Raw genomic sequence first — 16,405 nt, forward strand, 5'->3', positions numbered from 1 at the left:
CATCATGTCCACTGTGATATACCGAAGTTGATTTCTGCTGAGGTGATAATCAGCCTCCATTATCTCCACAGGAGATTGCAGTTTGGTTTTGGCATTGTATCTCTTCCTTTGAAAAGTCTCTGTTTGGGAACAGGTGGAACATTCCATTCTCGATGGACAAGACGGTTAAGTACAATCCACATAACAATTCCAGCAAATGGTTCCTTTACAGCCTCGGCCAGTTTTTTTCCTGTATGTCTTTTTTTTAAAGACAAGCGTCTGACATAAAAGTTGAACATGGTCATAACTAACTCAGAGGTATGATTTGCTGTCATGACAAACATTACCACAAAGCCAATCTTTGGCTCCCAGCAGGGCTGTAAATTACAGACCAGCCACTTTATCTTCCAAACAGCCAGCTAAGTAACATTTATAAAAGGCCTTTAACCTAGAAAATAGCTCAAGGTGCTTTACCTGGGCAGAAGAAAGGGAGATAAAAGACTTAAAGCAGTGGTGCCTGACTATGGTGTGAGTTAGGAGAGAGTAATTGAAACTTTGCAAGTCGAGAAACGATCGATTCATGCAAAGGTTTTCAAAGATGAAGAGACAAGTGGAGAATCTGTTACAGGTAGAGGTACAAAGGGAGACAGCGGTGCAGAAAAGGCCATAGTCAGAGGGCCCAGTGGGAGGGTGTGCAAGGCAGGATGAGGCAGAGGTAGAACGGCGATAAGGCCATGGAAGAATGTGAACATTTGAACAAGGATTTTAGGTTTAAAGGGAAGGAGAGGGAATGTGTGTGTGGATGACGGAAGAGCGGGCAGGATCCACGCAGCCGGAATCTGGATGTTTCGAAGTTTAAGGAAGGGAGACAGAAAAGGAGGGCACTGGAGACTTGGAAATCAAAGTTGCATGGTTTCAACACCAGGCAACTAATCTTCAATGTGAGAATGGCAAGTTGAACATGTGTCCCATTGAGTCTGGCGGTGACAAAAAATGTGGTTAAGCCTTTCAGCAATGTTGGGGGGTGGCGGGGGGAGTGGGGGCGGTGGTGGGTAAGATACAGCAATTTTACAGAACTGGGACTTAATACCCTGAGTAATGATAGCCATGGGGAATGAATAATATTCCCACTGGCAGGCTGGCTTCCTTACACCATTCCCAGTGCCAGCCATATCTGAGGAGGTAGATGGGATCTGAGTTGGTAGGACTACCCATCACCCACAAGGCAGATAACTAATTAAGCTCATTATGTGTCTTGTTACAATTAAGGGAGGAAGACTGGAATTTTCAACTCCAATTTCCTGAATGGCAATTCAAAAGCCCACCAATGCCTCTACTTTCTCAGAAGACAAAGGAAATTTGGCATGTCAATTACGACTGTCACCAACTTTTACAGATGCGCCATAGAAAGCATTCTTTCTGGTTGTATCACAGCTTGGTATGGTCCCTGCTCTGCCCAAGACTGCAAGGAAGTACAAAAGGTCGTGAACGTAGCCCAATCCATCACGCAAACCAGCCTCACATTCATTGATTCTGTCTACACCTCCCGCTGCCTTGGAAAAGCAGCCAGCATAATTAAAGCCCCCACCCACCCCAGACATTCTCTCTTCCACCTTCTTCTGTCAAGAAAAAGATACAAAAGTCTGAGGTCATGTATCAACCAACTCAAAAACAGCTTCTTCCCTGCTGCTGTCAGACTTTTGAATGGACCTACCTTAAGTTGATCTTTCTCTACACCCTAGCTATAACTGTAACACTACATTCTGTAGTCTCTCCTCTCCTTCTCTATGAATGGTATGTCTTGTCTGTGTAGCGTGCAAGAAACAATACTTTTCACTGTATGTTAAATCAGAAATCAAATCACAACTACAGGCAATGTTCCTATCGCGGGCCTGCAGATCCTCGCTGCTGACCTGGGTAATAGATGGATTCCTACTCCACCTCTATGTCCCCACCCCCTCGACTTCCACCACCACTCCCACAGGGGTGGCCTCCCTGCTGTATCAGTTTTTTAAATGAAAGTTTAAAAAGGTTGGTGAAAGGCCACCTCCGTATTGAAGCACCCTCTTGGTTACTTAGCTTTTACTGCACCCTGCTGGAAAGGAGAAACATGATTCCTGTCCTCACATCAGAATGTAGTGTGAGATTGTCCCCTGCTGCCAAAGCTCGGGGTCTTGGTGAAGGCACATGGCAATGACTGCCCCCCACCCTGCCCCTATTTAGCTGATAATCCAGGGTCAGGGAGACCCTGAAGTCTGCAGTAGAATTTTTAAAAATTTATTCATTCATGGGGACCTGGGCATTGCTGGCTGGGCCAGCATTTACTGTTCGCCCCTGAGAGCATTTTAAGAGTCAACCGCATTGACCCAAAGATGATTTGACCCAAAGCTTAGTGGGTTGGCCATGTTAAATTGCCCCTTCGTGGCCAAAGATGTATAGGTTAGGGGGATTGGCTGGGTAAATACATGGGATTACAGGGATAGGGCCTGGGTAAAATGCTCTGTGGGGAGTCGGTGCAGACTCTAAGGTCTGAATGGCCTCGTTCTGCACTGTAGGGATCCTAGGTATGTGATGGATCTTTTTTATTATTCATTCATGGGAACATGAGTGTCGCTGCCTGGCCAGCATTTATTGCCCATCCCTAGTTGCCCATGAGTAGTTGAGAGTCAACCACATTGATGTGGCTCTGGAGTCACGTGTAGGCCAGGCCAGGTAAAGACAGCAGATTTCCTTCCTTAAAGGACATTAGTAAACAAGATGGGTTTTTCCAACAATTGACAATGGTTTCATGGTCATCAGTAGGTTCTTAATTCCAGACTTTTTTAATTGAATTCAAACTCCACCATCTGCTGTAGTGGGATTCAAACTCAGGTCCCCAGAACATTAGCTGAGTTTCTGGATTAATAGTCTAGTGATAATACTGTAGACCATCACCTCCCACATGTAGGTAAGACCAGCTAAGGGTGTCAGATTTTCCTTCCCTCTAGGGCATTGAATCAGATGGTTCACCATAATTGACAATGGTCATCCTTAGACCTTCAATTCCAGATTTCTATTGAACTCAAATTTCACCATCTGCCTTGGTGGGATTCGAACCCTGGCCCCCAGACCATTACCTGGCTCGCTGCATTACATGTGCGGCAACAATACCTCTAAGCCACGGCCTCCCCTTGCAAGGGTGTCTGCCTTAGGAGGCATAATGTAGGGAGAGTTGGAGGACCTTTCATTACACCAAATAGCTGGTCAACTTCTGGGTCAGTTGTAAAGGCTCCTGGAAGAACTTTCATTCACAGTCAACAACAACTTGCATGTAACATGGTAAAACACCTCAAGGCACTTCACTGGAGAAAAATCATAAGGACAATCAAAAATCTTCTTTTGAAAAATAATTCTTTGTATATTTCTGTCTAATTGTTATAAAAGTGGTGAAGTTAGGATGAACAAAGGGGCAATTTTACTGATGGATAAGAATGATCAAATTGTGCGTTGAAGAGTCGGTTTGGTTTTTGATTGGTGTGGGAGGATGGTGTGACATGTTAGTTGACAATGATGGGAATCGGGGGGACGGGGGAGAGGGGACAAGGTTTGTGGAGACAGCTGATGATGTGATGATGTGATGATGCTCCAGGAACAAGTCTAAGTAGAGTTAGCAACCCCTCTAAAACAAGGTCGAGGTATTTCTTTATGGCCAATCAAATAGAACAAAGAGCAAGAACAAAGAACAGTACAGCACAGGAACAGGCCCTTCGGCCCTCCAAGCCTGTTCTGATCACATTGTCCTGTACAGACCGACCGCTTATATCCCCTATTACCCGTCTGTTCTTGTATCTTTCCAGAGAAGTCTTAAATATCGCTAACATATCTGTCTCAAACACCTCACTTGGCAGTGCATTCCACTCTCTGTATAAAAAACTTCCCTGCACACCACCACTGAACCTTTCCCCCTTTACCTTGAACCTGTGTCCCCTTGCCATTGTCATTTCTGCCCTGGGAAAAAACTTCCAACTGTTCAACCAATCCATACCCCTCATAATTTTATAAACTTCTATGACATCGCCCCTCAGCCTCTGTCTTTCCAGGGAGAACAATCCCAGTTTATTCGACCTCTCCTCATAGCTAACACCCTCCATATCGGGCAACATCCTGGTAAATCTTTTCTGTACTCCCTCCAAAGCCTCCGCATCCTTCTGGTGGTGTGGTGACCAGAATTGGACACAGTGTTCCAAATGTGGCCTAACCAACGTTTTATATAACTGTAACATAGTTTGCCAACTTTTGTACTCAATGCCCCGTCCAATAAAAGCAAGCATGTCATATACTTTCTTCACCATCTTTTCCATTTGTACTGCCACTTTTAAGAATCTGTGGACCTGTACTTCGAGATCTTTCTGTGTGTCTACGCTCCTGATGGTTCTGTCATTTATGTTATAGCTTCCACCTGAATTGGATCCACCAAAATGCATCACGTCACATTTGTCCAGATTAAATTCCATCTGCCATTACTCCACCCAATTTTCCAGCCTATCTATACACTGCTGTATTCTATGACAATCTTTATCACTATTTGCAACTCCATCAATCTTAGTATCATCCACAAACTTGCTAATCAGATTGATCACTGAAGAGTCAGTTTGGTTTTTGATTGGTGTGGGAGGATGGTGTGACATGTTAGTTGACAATGATGGGAATAGGGGGAATGGGGGAGAGGGGACGAGGTTTGTGGAGACAGCTGATGATGTGATGATGCTCCAGGAACATGTCTAAGTAGAGTTAGCAACCCCTCTAAAACAAGGTCGGGGGCTAAGTTTTCTTCCAAGTCATTTGTACACATTACAAACAGCAGAGGTCCCAGCACTGGTCCCTGTGGAACACCACTTGTTACAGACCCCCAATCAGAAAAGCTGAACTAAATTAAAAATCTCAGGGACAAAGCAAGAAGGGCAGCCCTCAAAAAGAAGGGAACCGCTCCCAAACAAAAGACAAAGCAGAAAGGAAACTTAAAACATTAAATCAAAATGTGATTAAGGGGATCGATTAATACACCCCAGTCCCTGCGGTGCTCAACGAGCATGAAGGGCAACAGGGCCAAGGACGCTGGCCTAGGGAATTAATACACAACAGGTCAATCAGTGTCTGGAAGAGAGTTCAGCTGTAGCATTCAAAACTTGAGCCTATTTTTTCTCTCTTAGCTAATGTTGAGCATTTTAACCCTCAGCATGACTTTCTCTTTACCACAAACGCAGATTTTGGTTTAGCCTAACTAGCCTGATTGGACAGAGTTATTTATTTCCTCTTCACAATGACATTCCTCACAAGACACGATGATTCATCTTGGAGGTGATCTCAGATTTCACTTCCAGGTTTCAGCGATCAGAGGGGCTGGTGAGAGGATGACTCCCCTCTGTTAAGGAGAGGATATCGTTGGCCATTTTTTTCTGGTTTGACTTCCCTGATAAGCGAGGCGAACGTCCCTGCTGTGGGAAACAGGAAACTCCTTTCCCTGCCACCTCGCACCCCAGTGGGAGCTTGGAGGAAAATCTGTCACAAAACCTCTTGATGAAGACATCTCTCCCTCCAATACCAGACAAAGGCGTAGGAGCTGGTCTCCAAAGGTGCGATGAAGCCTGTCTATTTATAATGCACAGGAGCGTGGGGGGGTGGGGGGGGGTGGTGGTGGTGGTTAGACAGGGAGGGAGATAAAACAAACTGTTCTGATCGCTTGTCCTTTCTCCATGTGTCTCCTGGCTGTGAAAGCTGGTGCAGCAGATGCCTCTCACACAGGACAATCTGGTGACTTTCCAGGCGTTTTGCAGCGCTGTGTCGTGGCTCTCCAAGGCCGACGTCGAGACCAAACTCCGAGGTAAGATCCGCCATGTGACTCCCTGGGAAATGCACACAGGACAAGCAGTGAATCAGCAGCCAGCTGGCCTGGTTAAGTAAAGACGACCTTTGCTAGATGTACTTTCTATTAATAGAGATCTGTGATTCCCCAGCCCCCTCGCTGAAAGTGTTTCAGAGAATGGATTTACTGAGCGATGGGGGAGGGGGGCGGGGGTCAGAGAGTTGCGGTGGGGGTGGAGGGAGGTGCAGTATAATGGGGTGAAGGAATGAAAAAGGGTAGAAAGAAAATCAAAGAGTTCCATTTGCTTTTTTCAACTTCTTTTTGAAATACTAAATCACAGTAATCAGGACAAACACATACGTAAACGAACAAATAATTTGAGTTGGTATTTGGTTCGAATCACTGAATCCCTAATGTGAAAGAGGCCATTCGGCCCATCACGTCTGCACCAACAATAATCCCACCTGTGCCCGTAACCCCACATATTTAGCCCGCTAATCCCTCTAACCTATGCATCCCATGACACTAAAGGGCAATTTAGTTTGGCCAATCCACCTAACCCACACACCATTGGATTGTGGGAGGAAATCGGAGCACACAGAGGAAACTCATGAAGAAAATGTGCAAACTCCTCACAGACAGTGACCCAAGCCAGGAATCGAACCCAGGTCCCTGTTGGGCAGCAGTGCTAACCCCTGTGCCACCATGCCACCCAAACTTGGGGTTTGATGGTTATTTGATAGTGTTTAGAAGCAGGTAGCCTGGGGTGGAAATTGCCCTCCCTCCCCCTGCCCCCCCCCAAACCCCAGTGTTTGCGTCCCCTCAGGCAATTAATATTAGTGTATATGACAAGGAACTGGATAAACACAAGAGAAAAGGGAATGGAAGAATATGCCGATGGGGTGAGATGAAGTAGGGTGACATCAGGCTAAAGTGGAACTTAATCGCCAACGTAGAACCATTGGGCCAAATTGTAGTCACAAAAAAGTGAGGAAAGGTGCACGGACTCCACCTTTCTCACAGTTCATCATCACAGAGTTTTTTAAAATACATAAGAATGAATGACATTTACTGTATGTACCTAACTACTCACATGCTGATTGCAAAGTATTCAGTCCAACAGGCTTTCTTGAGTTTAAAAGAGTTTAAAACCACCCATGTAAAGATATTGAAAATATTTCTAAACAGTAAATACATGTCCCAGGTTGCTTAACACACACTCACATGCAGAGAACTGACACACACAAACACACACACACTCTCACACGCAAAAAACTCACACACGTATTCACTCACAAACACATTCGTTCACACACACGCACACACACAAAAAACTCACTCACACACGCACACACAGACACACACACTCATACTCACACACGCACACACACACACAAAAAACTCACACACAGACACACACACACACACTCATACACACACACTCACTCATACTCACACACACTCACAAAAAACTCACACATTCACATACAAAAAACACACACACACAAAAAACACACACACACGCATGCACACACACGCACACACATACATTCAAACACTCTCACACGCACGCACACGCACAGATGTGCACACACATATTCACACACACACACACTCACGCACATACACATGCACGCACAGATATGCACAGATGCACCCACATTCACACACACTCACAGACTCACGCACATATACACACAAACTCACATTCACACACCCACCACACACTCACACCTACTTAAACACTCACACACTCACATTCACGCACATACACACACACATACTCAAACCCTCACACACACATGCACACACACGCGCGTGCGCACACACACAAACACACGCACACACATACACATACACATGCACGATTTTCCTCCTGGAAATGCTACTTTGGCATTTAGAATTTTTCTGTCTATTGTTCACAGTCTAATATGAGTGGGCAGAATTCACTTTAGTAGAAAGAGACAGAGAGATAAGCAGTTTTCTGCTGTCCTCAGATCTGTTTCTCTGGACTGCCTCAACTAGCAGGATTTTGTATAAAAGATATTTCAAAATGATAATCCCCATCTTATGACCTCTCACTCCCTAATGACTGTGTATTCCACAGGAGGTAATTGAATAGTTCATGTCCGGAGACACCTTGGCAATTGCGGCCAAAGTGATTATTTTTGAATGTCCGTGCATCACCTCAGATTGACACATTGCTCCTTGTAATGAGCTGGGAAGAACACGTTAACAGCCATTGTCGAGTAAAGTCTCCATCTTCAGCCTGACGGAGTGGATTATGGCTTTTGTAGTGATGCAAATCATAGAATCCCCACAGTGCAGAAGGGGGCCATTCAGCCCATCAAATCTGCACTGACCACAATCCCGCCCAGGCCCTATCCCCGTAACCCCATGCATTTACGCTAGGCAGTCCTTCTGACACTACAGGCAATTTAGCATGGCTAATCCATCCAACTGGGAGTGGTTCACAGCTGGTTAATCTCCAAAGACAACCCAGGACAATCTTGGAGGGATAGCAATCCTGAGAATGAGAATTAATGGAAGCAGTTTCAGACACAATGTCCCACACCCATCGCAGAGGGTACCTTTAGCACAGCCCAGCACTGAGGGTCAGGTACCAGGTGCGCATGTTGGGAGCTGGCTCATTTGCAACTCATTTCCACCCACTAGTCTGAGGTTGGACTAAGCACACCGAGTGTTACATTAAGATTGCTTAAGAATTTACCCCTAAAAGCTCCTGCTACTCTTTCACTGCCAACAGCTGAATGAATATGGGCAGCACAGTGGTGCAATGGGCAGCACAGTAACAGTGGTTAGCACTGCTGTCTCACAGCTCCAAGAGCTTGGATCCGATTCCAGCCTCGGGTGACTGTCTGTGTGGAGTTTGCACATTCTCCCCATATCTGTGTGGGTTTCTTCCGGTGCTCCAATTTCCTCCTACAGTCCAAACATGTGCCGGTTCAGTTGTTTTGGCCATGCTAAATTGTCCCATGGTGTCCCAAGATGTGTAGGTTAGGGGCATTAGCAGGGTAAATACGTGGGTTACAGGAATAGGGTCTGGGTAAGATGATCTGTGGGAGAGATGGTGCAGACCCAATGGGCCTAAAGACTTCCTTCTGCACTGTACAGATACTATGAGTACAATGGATTCAACATTGGTCCTTGATGTACTGGGCTGGAAATCAAGAATAAAAATGACCAATTCTTCAAGGCCCGAAAGACATTTTTAGGGGGGCAGCACGGTAGCACAGTGGTGGGCACTGTTGCTTCACAGTTCCAGGGACCTGGGTTCGATTCCCGGCTCGGGTCACTGTCTGTGTGGAGTTTGCACATTCTCCTCGTGTCTGCGTGGGTTTCCTCCGGGTGCTCCGGTTTCCTCCCACAGTCCAAAGATGTGCGGGTTAGGTTGATTGGCCACGCTAAAATTGCCCCTTAGTGTCCTAAAATGCTTAGGTTAGAGGGATTAGCGGGTAAAATATGTAGGGATATGGGGGTAGGGCCTGGGTGGGATTGTGGTCGGTGCAGACTCGATGGGCCAAAGGGCCTCTTTCTGCACTGTAGGGTTCTATGGTTCTATTTGAAATGAGGTCTGATGCCATATTGTCCTTCGACAATTCTCAAGTGCGTCTGGTGGCTCCCATAAACTGCAGGTTGACAAAACCCCCTCCCCCACCCACATCCCCCCTCACTACAACCTAATGAAGGAGGTGAAGTTCTATTTAAGTTCGTCAGCACTGAGGAGAGTTGGTGGTGGGGCTGCTCCTGGTGGATTTGGTTGGGTAAAAACCAGGAGCTGCCACCAAAAAGGTTGATTGGATATTGTTTCGCTGGTGTTACTTCCCCGTGTGTGGATCTGGGAGGAGCAAGGAGAGCATTTAATCGTCATTATTGAGTGTTTTTAAATGACAGCCCATCATAAACTCACCGTAGAAATCCTCTGCGCCGTAAAAGGAATTATTTATAGAATGCTTTTCAATCTCTGTAGAAAGGTGACGATGAGTACATACATAATTCAATGTTGTGTCTAGATGCGGGGGCAGTTTTTGCATTGTGTGGGACACCAGCGAGAATGAAACTACATTTCAAACTAAAAGCAAGGCTGGACTGTTTCAGCATTCAGCTTTCACCGAAGATATCTTTCAACTCTCGAAAGAACTGAAATGTTTATGTTATCAGAGGCCTGTAAATTCTATTTGATAATTATAGCTTCTTTAAAAGGAGACCCTCTGGCACATTAATTATTTGTCTATTTTTGACACAAAATTCTCCAAATATTAGTGGATTTGATTTACAATTCCTCTGAGACATTTGGTGCAGGTGGTGGTTTGAGACATAGAATCATAAACTCCTACAGCGCAGAAGGAGGCCGTTCGGCCCATCGAATCTGCACCGACCACAATCCCACCCAGCCCCTATCCCCAAAGCCTTAGCTGGTACCCCTGACGCTAGGGGGCAATTTGCCAATCCACTTAACCTGCACATCTTTGGAATGTGAGAGGAAATCGGAGCACCCGGAGGAAACCAACGCTTTTCCCATCCTGCCTGCCATGGAGGGGGTGGACCATACAAAGGTCCATTGACCTTGGGAAGGAACATCCGGCCTTGAGGAGAGCGTGGCTGGAAAATCCCATCCATAATGCGGAGTACGCAGTACAGGACAGACTGTAGACTGTCTTAATATAAACAAGCACGGCTGTTCATTTTGACCCACGCAGGAAAGCCTCATGAGCAGCAATGAGATGAATGTCCAGAATCCAATCTGCATGAGGGTTAAGCACTGGCCAAGATATCAGAGGATACCTCCAATCTGCCCTGGACTTCTGTCTTCTACCTGATCAAACAAATTGTCACGCTTGCTTTTCATTATCATCACTTTTTTCCAGATTTTCTACTTGAGCAATTTAATGATGACCTTTGCAGACCATCTGATTCCACAGTATCTGCTTCTGGCTTTTGTAAAGAGCAGAATGTACGGGGCTGGATTCATCCATCCCCAGCTTTTAATTCTCAGTAGCCCATCACTGCTGAGGACATTTGGCTATGATAAAATCATCCTGTCTGTCTTCTATTTGGAACATTTGAGCACTGCCACGGGATCTTTTGCATTGGCCTAAGTGGACTGGCGTGATTCAAATTTTTATCCCATAGCTGCTCTTTCCTCTTCTAGATATATAATTACTCAAGACTCTGGTGATATTAGGGGATAATAATAAACAGGAGCAGTGGTTGGCACTGCTGCCTCACAGCGCCAGGGACCTGGGTTCAATTCCGGCCTGGGGTGACTGTCTTTCTGGAGACTGCACGTTCTCCCCGTGCCTGCGTGGGTTTCCTCCGGGTGCTCTGGTTTCCTCCCACAGTTCAAAGAAGTGCAGGTTAGGTAGATTGGCCATGAGGGTTATGGGGATAAGGCAGGGAAGAGGACCTGAGTGGGACGCTCTTTTGGAGAGCCGGTGCGTACTCGATGGGCCCCTTTCATAAAATCCCTATAGTGCAAGAGGAAGCCACTCGGCCCATTGAACCTGCACCAAAAACAATCCCATCCAGGCCCTAACCTTGTTACGCTGCTAATCGGCCTGATACTCAGGGCAATTTAGCATGGCCAATCCACCTGAACTACACATCTTTGGAGTGTGGGAGGAAACCAGAACACCTGGAGAAAATCCATGCAGATATAGGGAGAATATTCTCCACTGCAGGAATTCTATGGGATTGCTGCAGTCATGGTCTATTATAGTGGCGGCCGTTTCAGAACACCGGCTACCCAATGTCGAGCCAACTGCTTTCAACTCAGTTGTCCCTCAGCAGGGACTAGAAATCCAAGCTTTCAGGTAGGCATCTCCTGCCCAGGAACAGGACAAGGGGAACCCAAAATAATCCCAAATTACTTGATACTTGTGTCATTCCTGTACCCTGCTTAATCGTTAGAATTACACTTATTAATATAAATATGTTATCAAACTCTAAAAGAATAAAAATCATGCATCCAGAATTCCATCTCCAACAAAAGATGGAGTCACTGGTAGACAGGTAAATGAAGAAGGTTTTTGGCATACTGGCCTTCATCAGTCAGGGCATTGAGTATAGAAGTTGGGAACTTATGTTGCAGTGGTACAGAATGTTGGTGAGGCCGCACCTGGAGTATTGTGTTCAATTTTGGTCGCCTTGCTATGGGAAAGGTGTTATTAAACTGGAGGGTGTGTAGAAGAGATTTACAAGGGTGTTGCCAGGACTCAAGGGACTGAGTTATAGGGAGAGATTGGACAGGCTAGGACTTGTTTCTTTGGAGCAGAGGAGACTGAAGGGTGATCTATAGAGGTGTATATGATCTTGAGAGGCACAGATAGGGTGAATGAGCTCGGTCTTGTTCCCAGGGTTGGGGGAATCAAGAACAAGAGGGCATAGCTTTAAGTTAAGAGGGGAAAGAATTGATGGGAACCTGAGGAGCAACGTTTTTGCACAGAGGATGGTACGTATGCAGAATGAGCTGCAGGTTGAGGCAGGGACATTGAGAATATTTATAAGGCATTTGGACAGATACACAGGTAGGAAAGGTTTAGAAGGATATGGGCCAAATGGAGGCAAATGGGATTAGCTTAGTTGGGCTTCTGGTCAGCATGGACCAGTTTGGGCTGAAGGGCCTGATTTTATGTCACAGATTCTATGAAAATGAATTGTTAATCACTTTTTAATTCCATAAAATATATTTATATATGCTGTATATAAGTTATCACATTTTGAACTAAATCTTTATTATAGAATTGGTTCTGGTAAAACAAAGTAAGGAACATTATCCATTAAGGCAACAAGCTCGATGACTGCAAACCAATACTGATTTAGTTAAATTGGTCCTTTTTTCTGCATATGAGGAGAATGAAAGTATTTTCAATGTGAGCAGAATGAAAGGGCTCGCCAAATCTAAATATATTTGTAGGTCACTGTGGTATTCCTGATCCAGCGCAATCATATTTGCCGGGGTGAGACAGGTTTTCCAGGCTGTATAGAATGAGTTCTCTCCGCTGTACTGTCCGTTGCTTAGCAACTCGCATTCTAACTCTTACAAAATGCCAATTAGGATGACACAGGTGTCATCAGTCAAAATCAAATTAACAAAAACTTCTCCCTTTTTAAAGGGGCGCAAGTCAGTAAACTCAAATTTTATAAATGAAACAAGAGGGAATTTGTCAAATTTAATCAGACTGTTAGCCGGGAAGCCCCCTCCTCCCTCCCCTCCCCCCCCCCCGCCAAAAAACCCCCCTCCACCCGCTTCTACAGACTGCGCCCACCAACTCTGAAGAAAAGAAGGTCCAAGCTTCCAAGAAGGGTACCAAGAAAGCCCAGTAAAAGAGGCAAAATGAGGAGGGGGTCCAGGAAGAAGAGTTATTCCATTCACATCTACAATGTGATGAAGCAGGTTCGCCCTAACACCGGCATCTCCTCCAAGGCCATGAGCATCATGATTTAAATCTTCGAGTGAATGGCCGGTGAGGCTCCTGCCTGGCCCATTACAACAAGCACAGCATCATCAGCTCCCAAGAGATCCAGACTGCTGTGCTTCTGCTGCTGCCCGGGGAACTAGCCAAGCACACCCTGTCGGAGGGGACATAGGTGGTGACCAAGTACACCAGCCCTAACTAAAGTTGTACAATGCACTGAAAAACACACTCTCCTGTGGCAGAATTGTCCGTGTCCCATCAATGGGTGGCACGGTGGCACTGTGGTTAGCACAGCTGCCTTACAGCACCAGGGACCTGGGTTCGTGTCTGTTTGTATGGAGTTTGCACATTCTCCCCATGTCTGTGTAGGTTTCCTCCTGGTGCTCTGGTTTCCTCCCACAGTCTGAAAGACACGCTGGTTAGATGCATTGGCCATGCTAAATTTTCCCTTGGTGTATCCAAACAGGCACCGGAGCATGGCGACTAGGGGATTTTCACAGTAACTTCATTACAGTGTTAATGTTAGCCTACTAGAGATGCTAATAAATAAACATTTAAAAAACAGACTTAATCTCTGAGCCAAAATTAAGAAGTTCAATAAATCCTGGAAAGATCCTATAACAAACATTGGCAGATCATTACAAAATCCCAACTTTCTAAAGGCTTTTCTCATCTGACTTATTGATGGTTCCCATCTATATAACGGTTGACCCTTATTAGGATAGACCCACATCCCAAGAATAAGTAGATTAAAACAAAACAGCAGTGGCGAAGAATAGTAAAAGAATAAAATATTATCCCAGTGATTCTCCAACATTAAAGTAAAGAATCTCATCCCAGGGTGGATAAAGTAGTTATAAAGTTCTCAGGCTTCATTTCCTATGGTACTAACATCAGCTGATCCCTTTGATAAGGTCACTGACTTGTTAATCACTCCCTGGACGCTTATCCCAGCGCAGATGACAAACAAGCTGTTCAAATAGTGTTGAAAATAATCAAAGGCTTTGGAATACAACATAGGGAGAACTTGGACTGTAAGTCTAACTGGCTCAAGAACAAAGCGGGTAAAAATGTGACAAGGTGGTGAGTGTCTGTCACCATAAATCTAATTGGAGAAGGTAGCTGAAAATGTAGCGCCTGGCACAAGTGGAGTTGTACTTGTGAACAAAGACAAACTGTCAAGTCCCCAGTTGATTTGCCATGATCGACAAGGTCCTGACTGAGCAAATCCACATCAGACGATCCTCTCCATTTAGTGGAGTGCAGCTAATCGGTGTAAGTCAATTGCCTTCAGTTTATTCCAATTTTCTGGTCCTATGCAAACAATGCCATTGGATCAGTGATTCACCCACAGCATCTGTTATTGCTGCTGCCCTTACACAACGATAATGGTTTGTCTCTGAAGATGTTATTGACCTTGTGAAGCCGGATTATAGAGCAGCAACATAGGGAAGTGTTGTGTGAGCATGTCACTGTTAGACCAGTGATTGTGCCAAATTGCCCCCCAAATTGTTGTCGGTACAGGCTCAATGGGCCAAATGGCCTCCTTCTGCACTGTAGGGATTCTATGATTCTAAGTGAAGGTAGTGGTGCTATGGTAATGTCACTGGAATGGTAATCCAGCAAACCAAGCTATTGCTTTGGGGAAACAGGTTCAAATCTCACCATGGTAGCTGTCAAAATTTAAATTCAATTAACAAAATATAATCTGGAATTGGAAGCTAGTCTCAATCATGATGACAATGATGCCACTGTGAATTATCATAAAGAAAAGCATCTGGTTCACTGATGTCCTTTTGGGAAGGAAATCTGCCGTCCTTATCTGGTCTGGCCTACATGTGACTCCAAATCCATACAATGTGGTTGACTCTTAACTGCCCTGTGAAATAGTCATGCAAGTCACTCAGTTCAGGGGCAATTAGGGATGGGCAACAAATGCTGGCCTTGTCAGTAGTGCCCCATCTCATTCAAGAGTAAATTGTACTGTTGTGTGGGGAAAATCTTCCAGAGAATGCCAAAAATTAATTTCATGATGTGATTCAACGATAGCTTGTGTTTATAGCAAACCTTTAACCTGGTAAAATGGCTCAAAGTTCTTCACAGGAGTGGTTATAAAGCAAAGTTAGACACCGAGACACGTTAAGTTGATTTTGGACCAGCTGTCCAAAAGATTGGTCAAAGATATTAATTTTTAGCGAGTGTCTTACAGGAAGAAAGAGAAGTAGTTTGTCAGAGAGGTTTAAGGAGGGAATTCCATGAATTAGGTCCGGAAAATTCCACCATGAGTTCTGGTGAGCCATTCAAAGGTCCATTGGCTTTGGCAGGACCGGAAGATCCCACCAAGGGGAGAGGCCGGAAAATTCTGGCCTGAGGCTTTAGCAACTGAAGGCACAGGGTGATTAAAATTGGGAATACTCAAGGGGCCACCATTGGATGAGCGGAAGACGTATCTTGGAGAATTTTGAGGCTGGGGGAGATTACAGAGGTAGGGAAGGGGTGAGACTGTGGAGAGATTTGAAAGCAAGGATGGGAATTTTAAAATGAGGCTGTAGCTTGACCGGAAACCAATGCAGGACAGCAAGCAAAGAGTATTGGTGAACGGGACTTGGTGCAGGTACAGACGTGGGAGCAGAGCTTTAAATAACCTCAAGTTTCTGCAGAGTAGAATACAGGAAGCTGGGAAGGATATAGATCTAGTGCATGGCGCTAAAGGGATTAAGGAAGATGGGGAAAAATGGGGATCAGGATATTGAGTTTGATGATCAACCATAATCAAAATGAACAGTGTAGCATGCTCGAAGGGACAAATGGCTTACTCCTGCTTCTAGTTTCTAAGTTTCTATGATTAGTCCACCGGAACAGGAATCAAGCCCGTGCTGTCGGCATTGGTCTGAACCACACCCTCGGGCTCCCAGCTAGAGACCACAGATTGAAAAAAAATCAGTTGATTACCTTAAAAACAGTGTTGGTCAATATATTAACCACATGAGGCTAACAGGGAATCCAGATATGGCTCATCACATTTCTGTTTGTAAGTAAAAAAGGATTAATAGGCTCCATTATTTGATAGATAAACTCAACACTCTTGTTCTCACAGTGAATGCTAGTGAACTTTTATTTTTCTTTCTGAGTATTTGTTGGTAAA

General features: G+C 45.1%; 1 protein-coding gene across 1 annotated transcript in view; it reads left to right on the forward strand.

The window, feature by feature from the left end:
* LOC145350785 (uncharacterized) overlaps positions 1 to 16,405 on the forward strand; it is a 146,521-nt gene that overhangs the window by 85,861 nt on the left and 44,255 nt on the right. Inside the window, exon 4 of the mRNA XM_080200079.1 lies at positions 5,734 to 5,839. Coding sequence (XP_080056205.1) covers positions 5,734 to 5,839 — 106 coding nt within the window. The remainder of the gene's footprint in view (positions 1 to 5,733; positions 5,840 to 16,405) is intronic.

Source organism: Carcharhinus amblyrhynchos, chromosome 1, assembly GCF_965287045.1.
Source record: "Carcharhinus amblyrhynchos chromosome 1, sCarAmb.v2.hapA, whole genome shotgun sequence".
Lineage (NCBI taxonomy): Eukaryota > Metazoa > Chordata > Chondrichthyes > Carcharhiniformes > Carcharhinidae > Carcharhinus > Carcharhinus amblyrhynchos.